The sequence below is a fragment of the Coregonus clupeaformis genome, chromosome 23 (genome assembly GCF_020615455.1).
Source record: "Coregonus clupeaformis isolate EN_2021a chromosome 23, ASM2061545v1, whole genome shotgun sequence".
NCBI classification, from domain to species: Eukaryota; Metazoa; Chordata; class Actinopteri; order Salmoniformes; family Salmonidae; genus Coregonus; species Coregonus clupeaformis.
The window spans coordinates 54,491,193-54,513,776 of record NC_059214.1 but is presented as its reverse complement, the minus strand read 5'-3'; the positions used below and the strand labels follow the sequence as shown (position 1 = coordinate 54,513,776).

General features: G+C 42.9%; 1 protein-coding gene across 1 annotated transcript; it reads right to left on the bottom strand.

The window, feature by feature from the left end:
* Positions 1 to 3,461, bottom strand: LOC121554173 (POU domain, class 3, transcription factor 3-A-like). Its single transcript, XM_041867650.2, has one exon. The coding sequence runs from the start codon at positions 2,821 to 2,823 to the stop codon at positions 1,543 to 1,545; it is 1,281 nt and encodes a 426-aa protein (XP_041723584.1). The 5' UTR covers positions 2,824 to 3,461; the 3' UTR covers positions 1 to 1,542.
* Between the last annotated feature and the right edge of the window lie 19,123 nt (positions 3,462 to 22,584).

The window sequence follows — 22,584 nt, the reverse complement described above, 5'->3', positions numbered from 1 at the left end:
TAAAATGTAGACTTTATTTGAATTGCACTAAAAGCGCATAACCTATAATATAGAAATATGGTCTATACAACATCAGGCTTGTTGATTACGATTTCAGACCAAAACACTTCAAGAGTTTACACGAAAAGTTGTTCTTATTTCGGATATTCCCTATTGAGCTTTCCTATTCATGTAGAGCATATAGTGCATTCATTCGATCCAGTTGTACTTTTTTAGGTCGGTGTGTTGAGTGGCAAGTTTTTTTATTGCTTTGAAAAGGTCTGAAGGTCAAAAATGAGCACCCCGCCTGCAGTTTCCTCTCAGTCTATTGGCCTATATTAAAGATCAATTAATTTCAGACTATTGGCTATATTTTCATAGACTAAAGATTGTAAATCCCAAACTCTCACATTGCAGGCATCGATTAGGCCTATGCCAAATATTCTGCGTATCAGATATTCAAAGTTGGCCTATTCTTCTTTCTGTACCATTGAAAACACAATGGTAGGCTAACCATTATGACAAATGTATTTTTCTCAATAATCCTTGATGAAATAACCACTAAAAATAAATTACTGTCAAAGTCAACACATAGAACTATACAAGGTTACAATAACAAACAACACCGACGTCAGCTTTTGGGAATGTGTGTTCCTTTGAAAATATCATCATTGTATAAAACGGTAAAGTCATGAATTACAAAATAACACAGGCCTAATGCAAAGTTTTGAGGGGAAATACATTATTGCTCATTATAGTACATTAATTATAACAGAAAGTCAACATGGTGAAGAAGATTCCAATTCTTAAAAAATATTGTAATTATAACTTGTTTGTAAATACAAAACTAAAAACATATACAACTATTGCTTGAAAATGTCATGTGAAACCCCCAAGCCCCTTCGACAACTGCAGAGGTGAACATTTACAATAGCATTAAGTGCTGCAAAGGGGACAAAAAAAGTGTGTTTGATTTAGTTTGTTCTAAAATATGATATATTACACAAGGTGAAATATTACACACAAAACAAAGAAGGGCAATCATGTAGAGGTTAAAGCTTATCATTGTCTTTTACGTGTGGCAAAGGACTGCAGAAATCCTTTTGGTGAAAGCATGGCATGTTCCAAATAAAATAAAAGGTAAAGATGCTGTACATACACACATTTTATTGGAATATATATCAGGCTGAAAACTGATGAAAATGATTTCCTAAATCCTAATGTGCCAAAATTTACTTGAATAAAAATTACTTGAAGAGTTGACCCTCTCATTGCGCGGGCCATTTGACCATGTGTAATGTCGCGTTTGTTTTAAGTTAGGCTACTCCTTTCCTAAAAGAAAATAGGCCTACCAGACACACCGTTGGTCTGTTGGCTGGTCAGGTTGGAGTAATGTGGATGGGAAAGATTTGTATCTTGTTTCATTGTTTATCATGTAAAAAGTATTATTCCCACTTGGCATCACAGTATGAAATATAATTGATATTGCTCGTATTTTCTCGGCCTAGACAGTGTCTTATTGAAGCCTAAAGAAATATTATTGTCCTGTGTTTTGTTTATTTCTCACGTATCGCTGAACATTCGCTTGCAGTTCATTGATGGTGACGGTGTGTCTGAGCTCATGTTGCCGACCTGAGAGTACTCGTCCTCCGGGCTGTGTGGCAGCCCCGGCGGCGTCATCCTCTTCTCCTTCTGCCTGCGGTTGCAGAACCAGACCCGGACCACCTCCTTCTCCAGCTGCAGACTGTCCGCCAGAGAGGTGATCTCCTGGCCAGCGGGTTTGGGGCTTTTAAGGAAGTGGCTCTCCAAAGCTCCTTTGACGCTCACCTCGATGGACGTGCGCTTTTTCCTCTTCCTGCCCTGCGCCGCGATCTTATCGATGCTGGTGGGGCTACCGGTGGTCGAGTCGGCCTCTTCCAGCCATTTGTTGAGCAGCGGCTTCAGCTTGCACATGTTCTTGAAACTCAGCTGCAGCGCCTCGAACCTGCATATCGTGGTCTGTGAGAAGACGTTACCGTAAAGGGTGCCCAGTGCCAAGCCCACATCCGCTTGCGTAAAGCCCAGTTTGATCCGGCGCTGTTTGAACTGCTTGGCGAAGTGCTCCAGGTCGTCCGAGGTCGGCGTGTCCTCGTCGGACTGCGGGTCGTGGCTCACCCCGCCGTGGTGCTGCTGGTGATGCGGATGCTGGTGGTGGTGATGGTGATGATGATGACTGCCCTGGTCGAGATCAGGGGAGTCCACCCTCACCATCCCCGGGTGCATTAGGCTCCCCGGTGAGCTGAGCATCCCGTTAACCGTGAATCCCCCGGACTGGGAGTAGATCAGCGACTGTTGCTGCTGCTGCCCTTCGGAAATGGAGGCTATATGCGCGGCTGAGGTGCCACCCCAGGCTCCTGGGTGTGCCTGGTGGGAGCCCAGATGCAGAGACCTGTGGTGTAGAGCGGAGCCTGAGTGCAGATCCTCCCTGCCGGAGTTTCTCTTCACGTCCTGCGGCTGATGGCTGCCCGTCATCCCCACGGGGCTGGAGGACCAGGGAGAGCCGGCCTCGGCAGCTGCCACTGCGGCTGCTGCCGCGGCGGCGTGAGGCAGGGATGTCATCCACTGGTGGGCATGGCTTAACATGTGTCCCCCGTTGCTCGTCGCCATAGCGCCCTGCATAAAGTCACTCTGCACCATCTTCACCGAGGGGTCCACTCTGTATCCACCAGACACCGAGGTGACTGCGGTGCTGCCCGGCTGCATGCCACCGACGCCCCGGTCTGAGTGCACGATGGAGCCGGTGGATAGGGTCCTATTGCTGGCCAGGTATGGACTAGAGGTGGCTGTGGCCATTCCCCAAACCATAAAGCCTGTGAGTTATCTCCCTTTTCCCTCGTTGGATCAGCTTCTCTTCTCAAACAGAATGCTCTAATCCAAGAATAAAGAAATCAATACTATGAGAAAGCGTGGTGAATGTTGCTTTATACTATATACCATCAAATGGAGATACAAATAATTCAAACTAATCCATCAAAAATATTCACAAAAATGCAAATGAAAGTTCATGTTTTGTTTATCAATTAATGGAATGAAACGGTATTTACGTTGCACCAGTAAAAAGGCTGCGGTTGGTGCATAAATAATCTTTACGCATTCAGTTTAGATAGTTTTTTGTGTGAATATATTAATTTAAAAAATGAAAAGTTTTTTGCGTCCTGTAAAGTTCTACTGGACGTATAGATTTAGTAATCTCCCACAAAAGGACGCTCTCTTCTAGGATCCTTGTCGAAGGAGGCTTGTTGGAGAAGGACCATTTATTGTCTCTTTGTAAACACTCCTGTGGCTCCTCGGCTGCTTTTCTGAAGTATTTGAAGCTGCACAATTCCAAATGATACAACGGTCTACATAAATGCTTGTATCTATTTTCTTTCTTCACTCTTTTTCTCCTTCCATCTGACACTTCTATCCGTTCCTCCCTGGAAGCGCGTGGACACGCGAGTGTTTACCCTGTGCCAAGCGTGCGCACGCCGTTCCCATCTTCCACCAATTACCAGCGGAAGTGGAGAGCAGGACTCCCGCTGATTGGACGATACCCAGAGAGAGGGATTGGCAGGTCTCGAGAGTTCGGTGCACTGCCTCCGGTGCGCAAGGCAAGGTTCCCTTCTCTGAAAAAACAACAACATATGCATTGATTAGATACTCATAACAATAACAGACTGATATTGATCATATTGGCATTGTAATTGGTAGGCTATTATAGCGTAGCCTACATTTTAATTAATATAAGTAGCCACAAAACCATTAATAGGCCTAATAGGCCTAATGATAATGGTATTGTATCATTTATCATAACACAATAATCAAAACAATCATAGACTATAAGAACCCAATATCCATCATCTCACTTGCTTATAATCAAATAGCCTAACATTCGATCACTAAACGGTTAACGTGGAATTGATGGTTTGATGAAGGAGGTTTCCATGCGGAAACAGGCAACCTCACTGAACCTCGGAGAGCGAGAAAGAGAGAGAGAGAGAGAGAGAGAGAGAGAGAGAGAGAGAGAGAGAGAGAGAGAGAGAGAGAGAGAGAGAGAGAGAGCAGCCCCACGAAAACAATGCCAAATTGAGCAGTCCTTTTGGGGATTGAACGGACACACTCTGACTCTCGCCTTTCTTACGCCAGTCAGTGATGTCAGGCCCGAACAACGCAACATATCTGTGTTTTTCCTCCTCTGTCAAATAGCGTAGCGGCGGGGGCCTGTGCCAATGATACTCAGGTCGGCTCTGGATAGACACTCAGGGGTTCTGTACGCCACTTGCATCTTAATGCACTCTCCCTTTCATACTGAAGCAAGGCCCACTGGGCGTGAGCCGGGTGCACTACATTTACACATGAGGCAAGCCAGTTCGTTTTTTCTATCTTCGGGAGATGTGTTATTTTAATATACTGTTTCCAGAGTGTGTGCGAGTGATGGTAAGCTAAATCATAAGCTTTCTCCTAATATTCCTAGCCACAAGATTTTCCCAGTCTTAGAAACCCGAACTCTCAACACACGGAGCTTTCTTTCAATTGAAAGAAGAGACATTGCATGGAGACACAACCAGGTGCAGCCAAATAAATGTACAGCCAAAACGTATGTTTTTTTCCTGGAAGATTTCTCCTGGATTTGATTCAAGTAAGTTTTGGGGAAAATAAAGCAAAAAGTAAACATTTGTGTGTACATGGGCTCGAAGGATACTCTGCATGCCAATGGGAGCTTTGCGTTAAAGTTCGAGTTGTGCGTTCAAATTAGGCCTTAAAGGCCCAGTGCAGTCAAAAACTGAATTTTCCTGTGTTTAGTTAAAAATTTTCATTTTAGTCATTTAGCAGACGCTTTTATCCAGAGCGACTTACATGAGCAATTAGGGTTAAGTGCCTTGCTCAAGGGCACATCTACAGATTTTTCACCTAGTCTGCGCGGGGATTAGAACCAGCGACCTTTCGGTTACTGGCACAACGCTCTTAACCACTAAGCTACCTGCCGCCCCAATAAGAAAGAGTATTCCAAACCTCTCTGCCAATAACAGCTAGTTTTCAGTTTCCCCCTCCCTATTCAGACCACTTCCAGACAGTCCTAGCAAAATTCATGCTTGAGAAATTGCTCTTTGCTATTTAAGTTACTGTCAAATTGTATTCCAAGATGAATTGTCGGAATTATAGTGTAGGCGAAACGGACTCCAATGCACAATATGACCGAACACGGTACCCCCTTCTCCTATTCAGATCACCATGGAAACCGGGTAGGGGTGTTAAGTATGTCTCTCCAAGTCCCCATCAATGGGGCGAGCTGCCCTCCCTGCGCGAGGGCATTCCGTTTTAACCCGCGAGAGACACAGCAAGATCATTGGGCCCCACAGGCGACACAAGGATTCAATGCATGGAAGAAATCAAAAATATAAAAGTAATCAATGTTAGATTTCTATCGAGAGCTATTCGATGGACCTGGTTGCACAAACCCAGGACGGGGTCGATCTTATAGCCTAGACCTAGGCTGGCATGTTGTAGGCTATTCGGTATTTCGTTATAAATCAAATGGCATAGCAGGTATGCTTTTTAAAATAATATTCTTAGAATAAAAAAAATAAGAAGTTAACGAACATAATCTGGATGAACCTTACATTACAATGTAGAGGGGAAGGCTATTTCAACCCTATAAAACAATATCAAACGAATAATGTAATAATACAATAATAGTATGTGTGTGTGTGTGTGTGTGTGTGTGTGTGTGTGTGTGTGTGTGTGTGTTTTATATGTGAAATAGGCCTACGTCAAAGTGTGTAGTACAGTGTCCTGGAACAAGACAATTTGAGAATGTTGACATCTTATATTTCTCCCTCCCCTGAAAACGTTTATTATTGCTACTTAAGCCCGTCATCACCAAGACGAAGGCCTGAATCATTCAAGCGAAATGCAACCAGAAAGTGCGTTTGTCATTACTTTTTTTAAAACTTAATTACCGACGACCAGACAGACACGTTTTATTGCACTTAAGGAACGCATAATTTACTGCGCTCACCTCGTTCACATGCGCTTTTGCTTATCTGGGTTTATGCGTTAATAAGCCGCCCTCATAAGCACAGGGATAATTGATTTAATGCTGTAATTTCCACTAGACAGAGGCCTTGTCCTAATGTATAGTATGTAACATGTCTAACAGCTACTGACAAAACAGAATAATATTGGTTTAATGACCTTTTTTAAATGATATAAACCTCTGCAGTCACCAGTACATGTATAGTTAGATATCTGTGTCTTGCCTTTCAGGATTATACAATGTACAGTAGTAGCACAATACAAACTCCACCTCACACTATTACAGCCTGTAACCCTCTCATCACACATATTTAGGGCCAGGAGTTTTTCCTGACCAAGAGACCTGTAGTCTATAATAGGGCCCAACGTTTTCCTAGGTCAGGTGGTGTGGTCAGGAGAAACTGTCAATATACATAATGTGTTGCTCTGGGAGCAATAATGTTTCTCATGTGCTGTGTTGGCGCAGTGTGGAGCAGGCCAGTGTTGACTGTTTGATATTCATGGAGGAAGCTGGGTGGAGAGACCTTCTTATGATGCACATATTTTAGCCCTCTCTTCTGTCTTTTGCTCTCTCGCTCTGGCTCTTAATCTCTCTCTTTTCCTCTCCCTCCCTCCCTCCCTCTCTCCCTCTCTTCTCTCATTAGTTTTTCTCTCTCTGTCTATCTGCTCCCCATCTGCACTCAGGGCTGCAGAGAAGAGGTGCACTATACACTCCAGTCCTTGAGGGCAGCAGGAATTTCCTAGGTCCCATGCTCCATCTAACCTTTTCTTTCACTCTCTCTCTCTCTTTCCAGGTTCTGTCTTCCATGGTTTGTCTTCATTTCCCTCTTTCACTGTCTCCACCCCTCCCTCCAGCATCCCTCCCCTCTCCCACCCTCTCTCCGTTCATCTCTCTCTCCCTCTGTTTCTGTCTCCAATATGCACAGCGGTTGGGCTACTCTAGCTGCAGGCTATTTTCTCTGGTAGACTTTAGAAATATGCAAATGCAGCAGTTCCCTTAACAAAAAAACACATGAATTTCACAAGTGATCACATGTGAAATAAATGTCACAACATGGGGATGCAACATTTCAACATCTGATACCATGAAACTACACGTGACAACATTTGAATGTTTTTCACATGTAAAACTGCAAATTCGATTTTTACATGTGAAAGTTTGATTTTCACATGCGAAAAATGCAATTCCACATGTGAGAGTTAGATTTTCACATGTGAAAGTTTCTCACATGTGAAAGTGCAAATTCGATTTTCACATGTGAAAATACAATTCCACATGTGAGAGTTAGGTTTTCACGTGTGAACATTTTTCACGTGAAACTGCAAATCTCACATGTGAATCTGCAATTCACGTGAGGTGAAAACATGTTATTCTCCTAATGTGAAAAGGTGGTGTTAACATGTGAACTAAATGTAATACATATAGTTTCACATGTGAACAACTGACCTCACATGTGTCACTTTTGTTTTCAGCTCAACGTGAAAACAGCTATTTCACATGTGAAATTATTTATCAATTAATCTGACTATTCTCTCATCATTGATTTAATTTGCTTATTTCAGCAATTTGAGGGTTTTCTGTATAGTTGTCTAATGTTGGTGGGGCATATTATTTTATTTTAATGTTACTGCTGAATCACTATGATAAATACAATCGTTTTTATTGAGTGTACCTTTAACAACTCTGAGATCCACTTTGAAGTCCAATGTGTAGGAATACAGGTTGAATCAGTTATTGACACAGGCATGGTGGCATAGCAGGAAGATAGGAACGCTGCGAACCAAGAGGTTGTTAGCTCAAATCCCAGGTGAGGACATGTTGAATAATAATTACTTTATAAAAAAACATACACAATGTGATCGTGTGTGAAATATGTAAATTGAAAACAATGCTCATTTGATCCAAACTGCTTGTTTCTGTTTGCAAGGCATCACCTGTGAAAACTCGTGTAATATCATCACATCCCAAACCGCATGATTTCACATGTGAAATATATTTGTACACGTGAAATTCAGTTTTTTCCGTAAACTACAGAGGACAAGAAAAGAGGAGCACTCTGCATCTGTGTTCCTGGAGCTTTCAGCTCTGAGAGACACATGATTTGCCTTTCTCTGGACATCTCTCTATCAAAGGAGTGGTACAGGACTTACCGACAGGAGGAGAGAGAGAGAGAGAGAGAGAGAGAGAGAGAGAGAGAGAGAGAGAGAGAGAGAGAAAGGAAGGAAGAGAGAGAGTAATTTAGTTGTCATTTATCCTCCGTAGTTATAATGGTCAGTTGGTTATTCCCTCCCTCCGGAGCTGCTCTCTCCTGTATCCAAAAGAGATGAAGTCAAGACCAGATGGGAGCCCTGGAGGCCCAGACCCAAGACCCCAAGTTGTTGATTCATCATGGAGAGCTTGACTGGTTCACTGGTTCATATGTCAATGTGTCGACATCTCTTCCAGTATCAATGAATGATACACACTTCCCTTGTTTCACTCCCTCCTCGACCCTCAGGTTGATCACAGTTGAACCTCTCTCCCTCTCCCTATGGAGGGTTACTACTGCTTCTCTCTGCCCCATCATTCACACATACACAGCATCTGAGACTGATAAAGGAGAGGAGATTACTGTATCCATGCTCATCGTACGCTCTCTCTCTTTCGCGCCTCATTTTCCAAGTCGCTCTCTGAGAGCTGTCTTCTCTCTTTCTCCCACACATACATCTCCTTTCATCTGTCTTTCAGTCCCAGGAGTAGAGACTCAGGGTCACCTTACTGCTCTCTCTCTCTCTCTCTCTCTCTCTCTCTCTCTCTCTCTCTCTCTCTCTCTCTCTCTCTCTCTCTCTCTCTCTCTCTCTCTCTCTCTCTCTCTCTCTCTCTCTCTCTCTCTCTCTCTCTCTCTCTCTCTCTCTCTCTCTCTCTCTCTCTCTCTCTCTCTCTCTCTCTCTCTCTCTCTCTCTCTCTCTGTCTACCTCTCTCAAAATAGTTTGACCACACTTTGAGGAGTGGGGAAGAGGAGGAGGGAGAAAAGGTGAAAGAACTAGATTGATACAGTTCTCTCTGTTTTTAAATAGATAGAAATCAATCACTCCTCCTCCTCCTCCTCCTCCTCCTCCTCCTCCTCCTCCTCCTCCTCCTCCTCCTCCTCCTCCTCCTACTGTTCTGATTGGGAGTGTGTCCGACCTTCATCTCATCCCTGAGCCAGAGACAACCCTCACAGCAGGAGACGCATTCTAACCACAACCCCCTGCTGCTTGTTTCTAGCACAGACAGAGGGAGTCACAGACAGTGAGAGGGAGGGAGAGAGAGAGGGGGAGGGAGGGAGGGAGAGAGGGAGAGATGGTGGAAGAAGATGAAAGGGAGAGAGAGAGAGAAAGAAAGAGTGTGAGAGAGTAAGAGAGAGAGAGAGAGAGAGAGAGAGAGAGAGAGAGAGAGAGAGAGAGAGAGAGAGAGAGAGAGAGAGAGAGAGAGGAAAGAGGGAAGCTCTACAGTGATTATAACAACAGTGCGTAGTCGGTGCCCGTATCCAAATAGAAGACAGAACAGAACATGTTCATTAAAATGTACTAGAATACCCCACAGACATCCAGAGAAGGAGTTGAAGTGAAGCCATAGTCTAGCTTGGTTGTTTGGGCTGTGTCAATATCATTGATGTATACAGGCTACCTCTTCGATCTTGTCAATAGTTCATCTAGAAAAGACCTGTGCAGCTTCAAGTGGTTCCTCAAATGAGAACATTTGGGAAGCCCTCGAAATACAGCACTTTGATGTGAACTAATTAGGGAAGGAGGGAACAAGGGAACGAGGGAGGACAGGAGAAGAGGGAAGAGGGAATCCTATTTTATAGCTCTGATTGGAACACAATGAATTGCCACCCCCTGCTGTGGCCCAAATGATCAGGCCCAAAGGACAGATGCACTGGTTAAACGTTGTTGTGGGGTAGTCCATTATGTGTGGACATGGGTGGCTAATGTGTGAAAATGACATTAATTAATTTCACCACATGATTTTCACAAGGGTAAGGGGGGCTGTGAGGTATGTCGAGAGAAAGACAGCATTTACTGTATAGTGTGTGCGTGTGCGTGCGTGTCACACCTGATTGCAGAATATGTAAGGGATAATCAACGAGGGGCTATGCGTTCTCTGGAAAATAATGAACGACGTGGAAGGTGTGTTCCACGAAGTGTTAGCGGAGTGGAACTAACCTTCCACGGAGTTGCATTATTTTCCAGAGAACGCATAGTGCCCCTCGTTGATTATCCCAGTTATACCATGGATATAATCTAACATATTTACCGCTAGAAATGTGTTCATTTGCAGGTAGAAATGTGTGCAACATCCACTGAAGCAGCTTGCAAGTTTACTAGATAGTGACAATAGTTGCCTTGTGTTAGTTTACTAGTTTAGCTAACCAAACCATCAGTCCTTGCCTGTTATAATGAAAATCGAATTCAACAATGCCAATAATGTTTTCAATTTGACTTTTGGTTTCAAAAGCAGCTCGAACATAGAACATGTAATAATGAACTATAACCATTGAATTTTACATAAAAAATATACAGTGCGTTATAGGGAAATAATGCACGCTCTAGAATGCCCTTCAAGCCAATCAGAAACGAGTATTCAACAATGCCATGGTATAACAGTCTGATATTTTGCAGAAATACTGGAAACAAGTACGTGCATCCCTCCCATCTTATTTAGAAATGCAGAAATAGATGGGAGAGGAGGACAAGAAGAACAACTAAACTGGACTCAGACATAAGGTAAACATTTAGACTCATATTCAGGCAGTGTAGAGGAAATTGGAAGAGAACTAGGCTTCTGGTTTTATATGAAAATATTAAGGTCTTGTAGTGCAGTGCTGGATATGGAGAAGAAATGCAACAGACACAAATAAAAGGGAAAAGAGAGTCATTCATTTCCTTCTACCCTCTGAGTCTGATGCTTTCTCTCTCTCTCTCTCTCTCTCTCTCTCTCTCTCTCTCTCTCTCTCTCTCTCTCTCTCTCTCTCTCTCTCTCTCTCTCTCTCAATCTCTCTATATATATATAAAATCTCTTATATCTCTGTCTCTCCCTCCCTCCCTTCTCCCTGCCCCAACTCTCACTCTCTCTGCCACAAACACACATCACTGCCATCCAGCCTCTAGAAAGTAAGACTGAAAAACGACCAGGGAAAAATGGGTCAGGAAATACCTCCGGTTCTCCAAGCTGTAAGTATGGACAACCGTACCCCTGTACCCAAGCCCCGAGGCTGGCCAACTCAAACAGCCTGGTGTCCCTGAGGACCAAACTGGTCAAACAGACTCTGACCAGGGCCCAGGGCTCTGTGAATGGGGAGAGTTCTCCCTGCAGTTCCCCTCTGGGCCACACGATTATAGAGGCCTTCTGCAGTTAAGGAGCTTTCCCTTGTGGGTTCTCTGGGATTAGGAACATGTATCAAACTAATGTTACTTTTTAAAATCATAAATAAGCTAAAGATCAACATCTCCCCAAATTACCATACAACAAACACTCTAATAATTAACAATAACCGCTAATGGAATTTCTATGGTCTCTGGAAAAATCAGGAGGTATTTAAATTGTGTTAAACAAACAACTCATTGTTACTACTGTCTTGCTTACTCAGAACAATCAAAACTGTGCTCTTGGTCATGGTAATCAAGTTTATGACCACAGTAAGCAATGCACATACAGTGTATTCGGAAAATATTCAGACCCCTTGACTTTTTCCACATTTTGTTACGTTACAGCCTTATTCTAAAATGGATTAAATCGTTTTTCCCCCCCTCATTAATCTACACACAATACCCCATAATGACAAAGAAAAAAAAAGTTTTTTCGAGATTTTTGCTAATATATTTTTAAAAAGAGGGAAAAAAATAGGAAATATCACATTTACATAATTATTCAGACCCTTTATTCAGTACTATGTTAAAGCACCTTTGGCAGCGATTACAGCCTCGAATCTTCTTTGGTATGACGCTACAAGCTTGGCACACCTGTATTTGGGGAGTTTATCCCATTCTTCTCTGCTGATCCTCTCAAGCTCTGTCAGGTTGGAATGTGGAGCGTCGCTGCACAGCTATTTTCAGGTCTCTCCAGAGAAGTTTGATCGGGTTCAAGTCTGGACTCTGGCTGGGCCACTCAAGGTCATTCAGAGACTTGACCCGAAGCCACTCCTGCATTGTCTTGGCTTTGTGCTTAGGGTCGTTGTCCTGTTGGAAGGTGAACCTTCGCCCCAGTCTGAGGTCCTGAGCACTCTAGAGCAGGTTTTCATCAAGGATCTCTCTGTACTCTTCTCCGTGCATCTTTCCTTTGATCCTGACTAGTCTCCCAGTCCCTGCTGCTGAAAAACATCCCTACAGCATGATGCTGCCACCACCATGCTTCACCGTAGGGATGGTGCCAGGTTTCCTCCAGATGTGATTCTTGGTATAGGTGCCTTTTGGCAAACTCCAAGATAGCTGTCATGTGCCTTTTACAGAGGAGTGGCTTCCGTCTGGACTCTCTACCATAAAGTCCTGATTGGTGGAGTGCTGCAGAGATGGTTGTCCTTCTGGAAGGTTCTCCCATCTCCACAGAGGAACTCTGGAGCTCTGTCAGAGTGACCATCGGGTTCTTGGTCACCTCCCTGATCAAGGCCCTTCTCCCCCGATTGCTCAGTTTGGCCGGGCGGCCAGCTCTAGGAAGAGTCTTGGTGGTTCCAAACTCCTTTCATTTAAGAATGATGGAGGCCATTGTATTCTTGGGGACCTTCAATGCTGCAGACATTTTTTGGTACCCTTCCTCACATCTGTGCCTCGACAAAATCCTGTCTCGGATCTCTACGGACAATTCCTTTGACCTCATGGCTTGGTTTTTGCTCTGACATGCACTGTCAACTGTGGGGACCTTATATTGACAGGTGTGTGCCTTTCCAAATCATGTCCAATCAATTTAATTTACCACAGGTTGACTCCAATCAAGTTGTAGAAACATCTCAAAGATGATCAAAGGAAACAGGATGCACCTGAGCTCAATTTTGAGTATCATAGCAAAGGGTCTGAATAGTTACGTAAATAAGATATTTCAGTTTTTTTTTTTTTTTTTTACATTTGCAAAAATGTCAAAAAACCTGTTTTTGCTTTGTCATTATGGGGTATTGTGTGTAGATTGATGAGGAAAATGTTTTATTTAATCAATTTTAGAATAAGGCTGTAATGTAACAAAATGTGGAAAAATTCAAGGGGTCTGAGTACTTTCCAATGCAGTGTAGTATATTCTTTAGGCCTATGTTTGTCTGGTTTATTTGTGTCTTTCGTTTAGTGAAATATTTCAACAACCCATCTCTCCCTCCATCCAAAGCACTTTTCCTTTTTCCCTTTCTAACCCTATCTCTTTTTGTCATTGCCTCATGGACAGTATCTGCATGTGACAGATGACTGCCAAGATTAACGCATCATTATTATTTTTCCCATAAGAGGAGAACATACAGAAGGGACTCGAATGAGCAGTTTCACTGAGATAAACCATTCATAGTTGCCTCATTCCACCACAGAATGGTGAGCTCAGTGAGTGAGCTAAGTCCTATTGTCCGTTCCCATTTCAGACACACAGCTCTCCACAACTTCAATGGGACCCCTGCTAAACCAATTAAAGTGATATGTCCCACTCAACCTGAATATCTCTTCTTGCTGGAGCTCTGAGTGGTACCGCCCGCTTTGATACACAGCTGGGCTCCCTCAACTGTAGTGTCACGCACACACACACATATACGCACACACACACACGCACACCCACACACACACATACACACACATACACACACTGTCCTAGCTGAGTGGTATGACCTGCTTCGACACAGCAGTCCCATTCAGAGTGAAGGAGCTGATGGGTGCTATTCAAGTCATTGTTTAGTGCCATTGTTCCACATGTGGTATCCTTTACTTGTGATGCACTCTTCCACTCCTTACTGCAATCATGCAACAGTTCCATTCCATCAGCCTCAGTCACACGCACACACACACATGCACGCACGCACATGCATGTACGCACACGCACACACAAACACAAACACACATAGGGTTGCAAAGGGAGGGTATATTACTGGAAACTTTTTAAGTTTACCAGTAAACAACCAGAATGTTGGTATTTTTCTTGGATTTTATGTAATCTATCACAAGACATCTAGTGGCCCTTTTGGGCACTTCAGATTATCACAGGTGTCTGTAATTATCTCTGGCCCTCTGTGTGGCCTTATCATGTGTAAAATGTATTACATTGTTAAATACATGATCCTAAATATAAATCATAAAATTAGTGAATACCATTGGTGTTTAATATCAGGATTTCGGCATTAAATATCCTTTATATTCTTTTACACACTTTTATTTATAAGTATTTGTAGTCAATGCTTCAGCGTCAAACTGGTATCAGTTGTGAAAAAAGTGATAGTTGGAAGAGTGGCAGAGTTCATTGAAAATAATGCAATTGTTGATTAGATGCTTTTTTCATTAATTAGGTTATTTTCTCTTGAACCATATGGTCCAGCTACTAGAAACGAATGGACAATATGGACACAGATATAAAAAAGTAATACAATATATGAATAAAAAAAATGTAGTTACTCAAGTATAAATTACCAAAGTTACGCTAGATTCCCATACATTTTCTATTAATTACCAAAATTAACTTAGGTAAATTACCGGTAGCTTTGCAACCCTACACACACAGACACACACACACACACACACACACACACACACACACACACACACACACACACACACACACACACACACACACACACACACACACACACACACACACACACACACACACACACACACACACACACACACACACACACACACACACTGAGATGAGTTTAGATCATATACTCCAGCAGCAGAAGCTCAGTAGACCACATATTTATGACATCACAGCATCATCAGAGCGATGCAACATGGCCCGAGCAGCATCTTCTAACCTCAGGAAAACAGTTGACCTCCTGTCCTGTTTAACCCCTCTGAACCAGGTCTACAGATCCAATAGGCCTGACCTACCCAATGACTGCATATAAACCTACCCAGCACAGGCAGGCAGACTGGCTTCCCCATACTGCTAACTCCACACAGCCAGGCAGGCTGGCCTCCCCATACTGCTAGGCAGGCAGACTGGCCTACCCATACTGCTAACTCCACACAGCCAGGAAGGCTGGCCTCCCCATACTGTTAACTCCACACAGCCAGGAAGGCTTGCCTCCCCATACTGTTAACTCCACACAGCCAGGAAGGCTTGCCTCCCCATACTGTTAACTCCACACAGCCAGGAAGGCTTGCCTCCCCATACTGTTAACTGCACTCAGCCAGGCAGGCTGGATCAGAGAGGACCTTGGGAGGCCGAGGCACGGGATGAAAACGCACAACGGTCTACTTTACCTCTCCTCTTTGATCTGCACTATCAAAGACATCTCCCCTCCTCTCCTCCTACCCCTCTTCTCCTCTCCTCCCTGGACTAAAGGCTACACTGTAGTTTTTGTTTGTTGTTGTTATTGATATTGTTTTCCCACTTTGTAATACAAAGTCAGCTGACCATGAGTCTGATGCTAATGTGAAGGTGGAGAGGGTTTTTTAATGAACGCCAGTGCAGATCAGAGGGGCTCGGGCCGGAGGGAGAGGAGAGGAGATTGTAGCATTGAACATCAAACCCACACAACTATCAGAGGAACTTCTGTCTTTGACCAGCCATGACCTCCTTTACAGTACAAGACCCCAGTCTCAATGATTTCAGGGGGTAACTACAACATAATCCTTTCACTATATGAAATCATAAAAATTGCTATTGGAAAAATAACAAACGTTTTTTTATGGCTGTTTTGTATCTCATATTTGCTTATCGCTTTTTGTGGATTCATGCCACCAAGGTTAGGGCCCTGAGTCATTCCAGACCACCTAACCTGAACAGGATAAACTCTGGCTCGTATGGGCTATAGAGAATGTAGTTTTTCCTGGTTAGGTCACATGGTTATTGGATTTGTTAGCCCACTCTGCTCCTCAGTGAAGTGTGTCTCCTTTGTTTTAATGGGTTTACTGCCCAAGATGCAGATCACCTGAACAGGAAATTGATGCTACATTGGTTGCGCCACTATAACAATCGAAACCCGCATCTGAAATCTGAACCAGGAAGTGCATGCACAGTTGACCCTCATTATTTGTGGGGACAGACATAACAGAGGAGGGGGGAAAGGGAAAGATGGAGAGAGGAGAGCCTGAGAGGGGGGATGAAGAAAAAAAAACCTCTTACATGTCCACCTTTCCTTTTTCTACTCACCCTCATGACCTGTAATCATGAAGGCAACGAGGAAAGAAGAAAAAGAGGATAGTTAATTATGTGTACAGACAACACAAAGGAGAGGAAGGAGAGAGAGAGAGTGTGAGAGAGAGATATTTGTTTACCTTCCCCCCCTCTTCCACCAGTAGAGAGGGGGATTCATTAGAGTCTTGTGTAAATCAATCTGCTTCTCCTTAAAGTGCTGTCAATTACAGCCACGACGCCTGGCAGCCTGACATCACTCTGTGGAGATTTAACTTGAAGGCCAATTAATCATCATGATTAATTCACTCACAAACCAGGTGCAAATGTTCAACTTGTGCTCACACACACATGGGTGGCTCGCATGGACGTGCAAACACACACACACACACACACACACACACACACACACACACACACACACACACACACACACACACACACACACACACACACACACACACACACACACACACACACACACACACACACTAAAGAGGGGAGGTCCTCAAAGGGGGAGAGCTTGAGTGCCCACATGCTTCTACAACAACCCACCTGATACTCTACTTTAGTTCAATACTATCCACACATTAAGACAGGGACATACTAAAATTGCATATGTTTAGAAGCACATATACACACACGTACAAGCCTGCACACACACACACATGAACGCTCACATGCACGCACATACCATCAGCCACCAGCCTTTGTCCAAGGATATAGGACCCTGTTTGAGATTGGTTTACACTGCAGCAGTGCAGTGGTATTGTTGACACAGCCTTGATAGTTGAATATAAATCGCAGGAATTAACTTGCTCTCATAATGAATTATATCTTCCATTGCACAAGGTCCCTATGTCACCCACTGTTCAGCAGTGACGTGAAGTCAGGGTAGGCAGGATAGGCAGTGCTTACCCTGTGATAATCTAATTTTAAAAAGGTGTTATGAAAAGCCAAATATTTGTTTTAATCATATAAGAAAAAAAAAGAAGAAATTGTAATCAAATATTTTTTCTAATTGATTCTGGTGTTTTTATGCTCAAAATCAAAAGATTTGCTTCAAAACCTCATTCGCCAGGGTATCCATGCCTTCCTTCACACCCATTGAAATTCATTGAAATCGTTGATGCGTGCGGCCGTTCCTAACTTCAGCCACTGTTGATGGACAGGATCAGCATAGGCCTCACTGCTTTGCCTTGCTTCATTCGTTGCATTGAGCCGATTTCATATGTAGCGCATTCACATTTGGGCATGTCTACATAATTTTGTGCTCACATCCCTTGAACTGAACAAAGCCAGCTAGCTAGCAAAAACAACCTGACAAATGGACACTACACTGCATCTCAAACTATTTTCCAAGTTGGATTTCCAAGGAAAACTTGGTATAATTTAGAGAGGGTGACCAACAACTGAGCTTCCTGACGTTCATCAGAGAAAGGGAAAGAAATCGTGACAACAGCACGCTGCTGATGGCTTCTGGATATGATACCTGGCTGTCAAAGGCATCAACCGGTTTTCTGCTGATGGTCTATGGATTTTCAGCTACACACAGGGCCGGCTCTAGCCTTTTGTGGGTCCTAAGTGAGATTTGATTGGCCACACAATGAAAGTTATGGATGCCCGGAGACAAGAGTTTGACACTTTCTATGATCAGTTTGATCACAGAGAGGTTCACCCTGAAGGACAGATGAATGGACTTAATTTACAAGTAAAGGTAGGCCTAAATGCATTTTCCCTTGCAATTTGCAGCTTGGCTACTGTTAAGTTTAGTTTAGTTTATTAAAAAACAAGCACACATAACGTTTGAAAAAGCCATACATGCACATGAGAAAAATCATTGAGGATATCACACAATAAAGACTGGGACTTATTTCCATTGTGGTCCTCTTGAGACAAGATGGCTAGCCAAGATGGAACACGGTTGAACACAGTATGGCAGCGAGATAATAAAACATAAAAACAAAGAAGAAGAACATCTATCTCATCATTGCAGTTACATCGCAGGGTACATTTATTTTTAAAGCTGCCCAGAGAGGACATCAAATGAACATGAGAAGAGTCAACATCCCTTTGATACATTTGATTTATCAAGCTACACTACATGACCAAAAGTATGTGGAACATCTCATTCCAAAATCATGGGCATTAATATGGAGTTGGTTCCTGTTTTGTTGCTATAACAGCCTCCACTCTTCTGGGAAGGCCTTCCACTAGATGTTGGAACATTGCTGCAGGGACTTGCTTCCATTCAGCCACAAGAGCATTAGTGAGGTCGGGCACTGATGTTGGGCGATTAGGCCTGCCATTCCAATTCGTCCCAAAGGTGTTCGATGGGGTTGAGGTCAAGGCTCTGTGCAGGCCAGTCAAGTTCTTCCACACCGATCTCGACAAACCATTTCTGTATGGACCTCGCTTTGTGCAGGGGGGCATTGTCATCCCCAAACTGTTGCCACAAAGTTGGAAGCACAGAATTGTCTAGAATGTCATTGTATGCTGGTGTGTTAAGATTTCCCTTCACTGGAACTAAGGGGCCTAGCCTGAACCATGAAAACCAGCCCCAGACCATTATTCCTCCTCCCCCAAATTTTACAGTTGGCACTATGCATTCGGGCAGGTAGCGTTCTCCTGGCATCCGACAAACCCAGATTCGTCCGTTGGACTGCCAGATGATGACGATTGATTAATCACTCCAGAGAACGCATTTCCACTGCTCCAGAGTCCAATGGTGGCGAGCTTTACACCACTCCAGCTGACGTTTGGCATTGCGCATGGTGATCTTAGGCTTGTGTGCGGCTGCTCGGCCTTGGAAACCCATTTCATGAGGCTCCCGACGAACAGTTCTTGTGCTGACGTTGTTTCCAGAGGCAGTTTGGAACTCGGTAGTGAGTGTTGCAAACGAGGACAGACAATTTTTACGCGCTAAGTGCTTCAGCACTCGGAGGTCCCGTTCTGTGAGCTTGTGTGGCCTACCACTTCGCAGCTGAGCCGTTGTTGCTCCTAAACCTTTCCACTTCAAAATAACAGCACTTACTGTTGACCGGGGCAGCTCTAGCAGAGCAGACATTTGACGAACTGACTTGTTGGAAAGGTGGCATCCTATGACGGTGACATGTTGAAAGTCACTGAGCTCTTCAGTAAGGCCATTCTACTGCCAATGTTTGTCTATGGAGATTGCATGGCTGTGTGCTTGGTTTTATACACCTGTCAGCAACGGGTATGCCTTAAATAGCCGAATCCACTAATTTGAAGGGGTGTCCACATACTTTTGTAAATATAGTGTAGAATTTTGTTTTGTTTATTATATACAGTGGGGAGAACAAGTATTTGATACACTGCCGATTTTGCAGGTTTTCCTACTTACAAAGCATGTAGAGGTCTGTAATTTTTATCATAGGTACACTTCAACTGTGAGAGACGGAATCTAAAACAAAAATCCAGAAAATCACATTGTATGATTTTTAAGTAATTAATTTGCATTTTATTGCATGACATAAGTATTTGATCACCTACCAACCAGTAAGAATTCCGGCTCTCACAGACCTGTTAGTTTTTCTTTAAGAAGTCCTCCTGTTCTCCACTCGTTACCTGTATTAACTGCACCTGTTTGAACTCGTTACCTGTATAAAAGAAACCTGTCCACACACTCAATCAAACAGACTCCAATCCCTCCACAATGGCCAAGACCAGAGAGCTGTGTAAGGACATCAGGGATAAAATTGTAGACCTGCACAAGGCTGGGATGGGCTACAGGACAATAGGCAAGCAGCTTGGTGAGAAGGCAACAACTGTTGGCGCAATTATTAGAAAATGGAAGAAGTTCAAGATGACGGTCAATCACCCTCGGTCTGGGGCTCCATGCAAGATCTCACCTCGTGGGGCATCAATGATCATGAGGAAGGTGAGGGATCAGCCCAGAACTACTTGGCAGGACCTGGTCAATGACCTGAAGAGAGCTGGGACCACAGTCTCAAACAAAACCATTAGTAACACACTACGCCGTCATGGATTAAAATCCTACAGCGCAAGCAAGGTCCCCCTGCTCAAGCCAGCGCATGTCCAGGCCCGTCTGAAGTTTGCCAATGACCATCTGGATGATCCAGAGGAGGAATGAGAGAAGGTCATGTGGTCTGATGAGACAAAAATAGAGCTTTTTGGTCTAAACTCCACTCGCCGTGTTTGGAGGAAGAAGAAGGATGAGTACAACCCCAAGAACACCATCCCAACCGTGAAGCATGGCGGTGGAAACATCATTCTTTGGGGATGCTTTTCTGTAAAGGGGACAGGACGACTGCACCGTATTGAGGGGAGGATGGATGGGGCCATGTATCGCGAGGAGGGAGCTGAAAGTCCGTATTGCCCGGCGACAGCCCCGAAACCTGAAGGTCTGTATGGAGGAGTGGGCCAAAATCCCTGCTGCAGTGTGTGCAAACCTGTTCAAGACCTACAGGAAACATATGATCTCTGTAATTGCAAACAAAGGTTTCTGTACCAAATATTAAGTTCTGCTTTTCTGATGTATCAAATACTTATGTCATGCAATAAAATGCTAATGAATTACTTAAAAATCATACAATGTGATTTTCTGGATTTTTGTTTTAGATTCCGTCTCTCACAGTTGAAGTGTACCTATGATAAAAATTACAGACCTCTACATGCTTTGTAAGTAGGAAAACCTGCAAAATCGGCAGTGTATCAAATACTTGTTCTCCCCACTGTATGTGTGTAACAACATTTTAGATAATAATTGTATTATTATTATGATTATGATTATTATTATTATGGGTGTGTGTGTGTGTGTGTGTGTTTGCAAACACACACACACACACACACACACTCACACACACATAATAATAATAATAATAATAATAATAATAATAATAATAATAATAATAATAATAATAATAATAATAATAATTTCTGAAATGTTGTTACACACATATATAATAAATAAGGTTCTAACAAAATGTCCATATCAACAATCGAAATGACTGAAAAATACAGTTCAAAACGTGCATTGGAAGAATTGTAAATCCATTGTGAAAAGCTACCGATTAAGCTAATGTTTCCATATATTGGTCTTTAAGTGCCACCTATTGGTTGTAAGTGGATGCTTAATCGGTATTTTGGTTGATCTAAATTGAGCAGTGTGTCATTTTGTTTGATGATATGAAATATGCCGCCATCAGAGGCTATGGCTTGTGTATCTTGGCTACACTGGTATTTACATTTAGTGAAAATTGTTTGTCAATTTCAGTTAATAGCCTTTGTCACTCTGGTTGTTGAATAATTCACATTTGCTGTTGCTGCAGGATTATTTTCCTGCTGTAGCAAACTGGCTCAAATTAAGATCCTACATATGTATGTATTTGGTCCTGAAGTTATTAACTAGCTAGTCTCTCAGCTGAGGTCAAGGAAATGACCCAGGTTGTGTTAGTAGATTTACAGAGAGTGTGGTCAGCTGCTGTAGCACAGAGACAAGTCATGAAGAAGACATTTGATAAAGCTATTTGAGCATACTACTCCCTCTGCTAAAGAGGTCAGAACCTCTATGGCACAGGTGGTAGTGTACTTTTCCCATACCTGGAAGATCTCTGGTACAAGCCCCCTAGCTGTCTATACCCAGTAGATAAATTGAGCAGGAGCTACCCAAAGCTGGCTCCTGTATCTTGGGTCAAAGACACAGCCAGGCTGAGCCAAACTCCGGCATCATACGGGTCCATTTTCTGGATTTTTGTTTTAGATTCCGTCTCTCACAGTTGAAGTGTACCTATGATAAAAATTACAGACCTCTACATGCTTTGTAAGTAGGAAAACCTGCAAAATCGGCAGTGTATCAAATACTTGTTCTCCCCACTGTATGTGTGTAACAACATTTTAGATAATAATTGTATTATTATTATGATTATGATTATTATTATTATGGTGTGTGTGTGTGTGTTTGCAAACACACACACACACACACACACACACACACACACATAATAATATAATAATAATAATAATAATAATAATAATAATAATAATAATAATAATAATATTTCTGAAATGTTGTTACACACATATATAATAAATAAGGTTCTAACAAAATGTCCATATCAACAATCGAAATGACTGAAAAATACAGTTCAAAACGTGCATTGGAAGAATTGTAAATCCATTGTGAAAAGCTACCGATTAAGCTAATGTTTCCATATATTGGTCTTTAAGTGCCACCTATTGGTTGTAAGTGGATGCTTAATCGGTATTTTGGTTGATCTAAATTGAGCAGT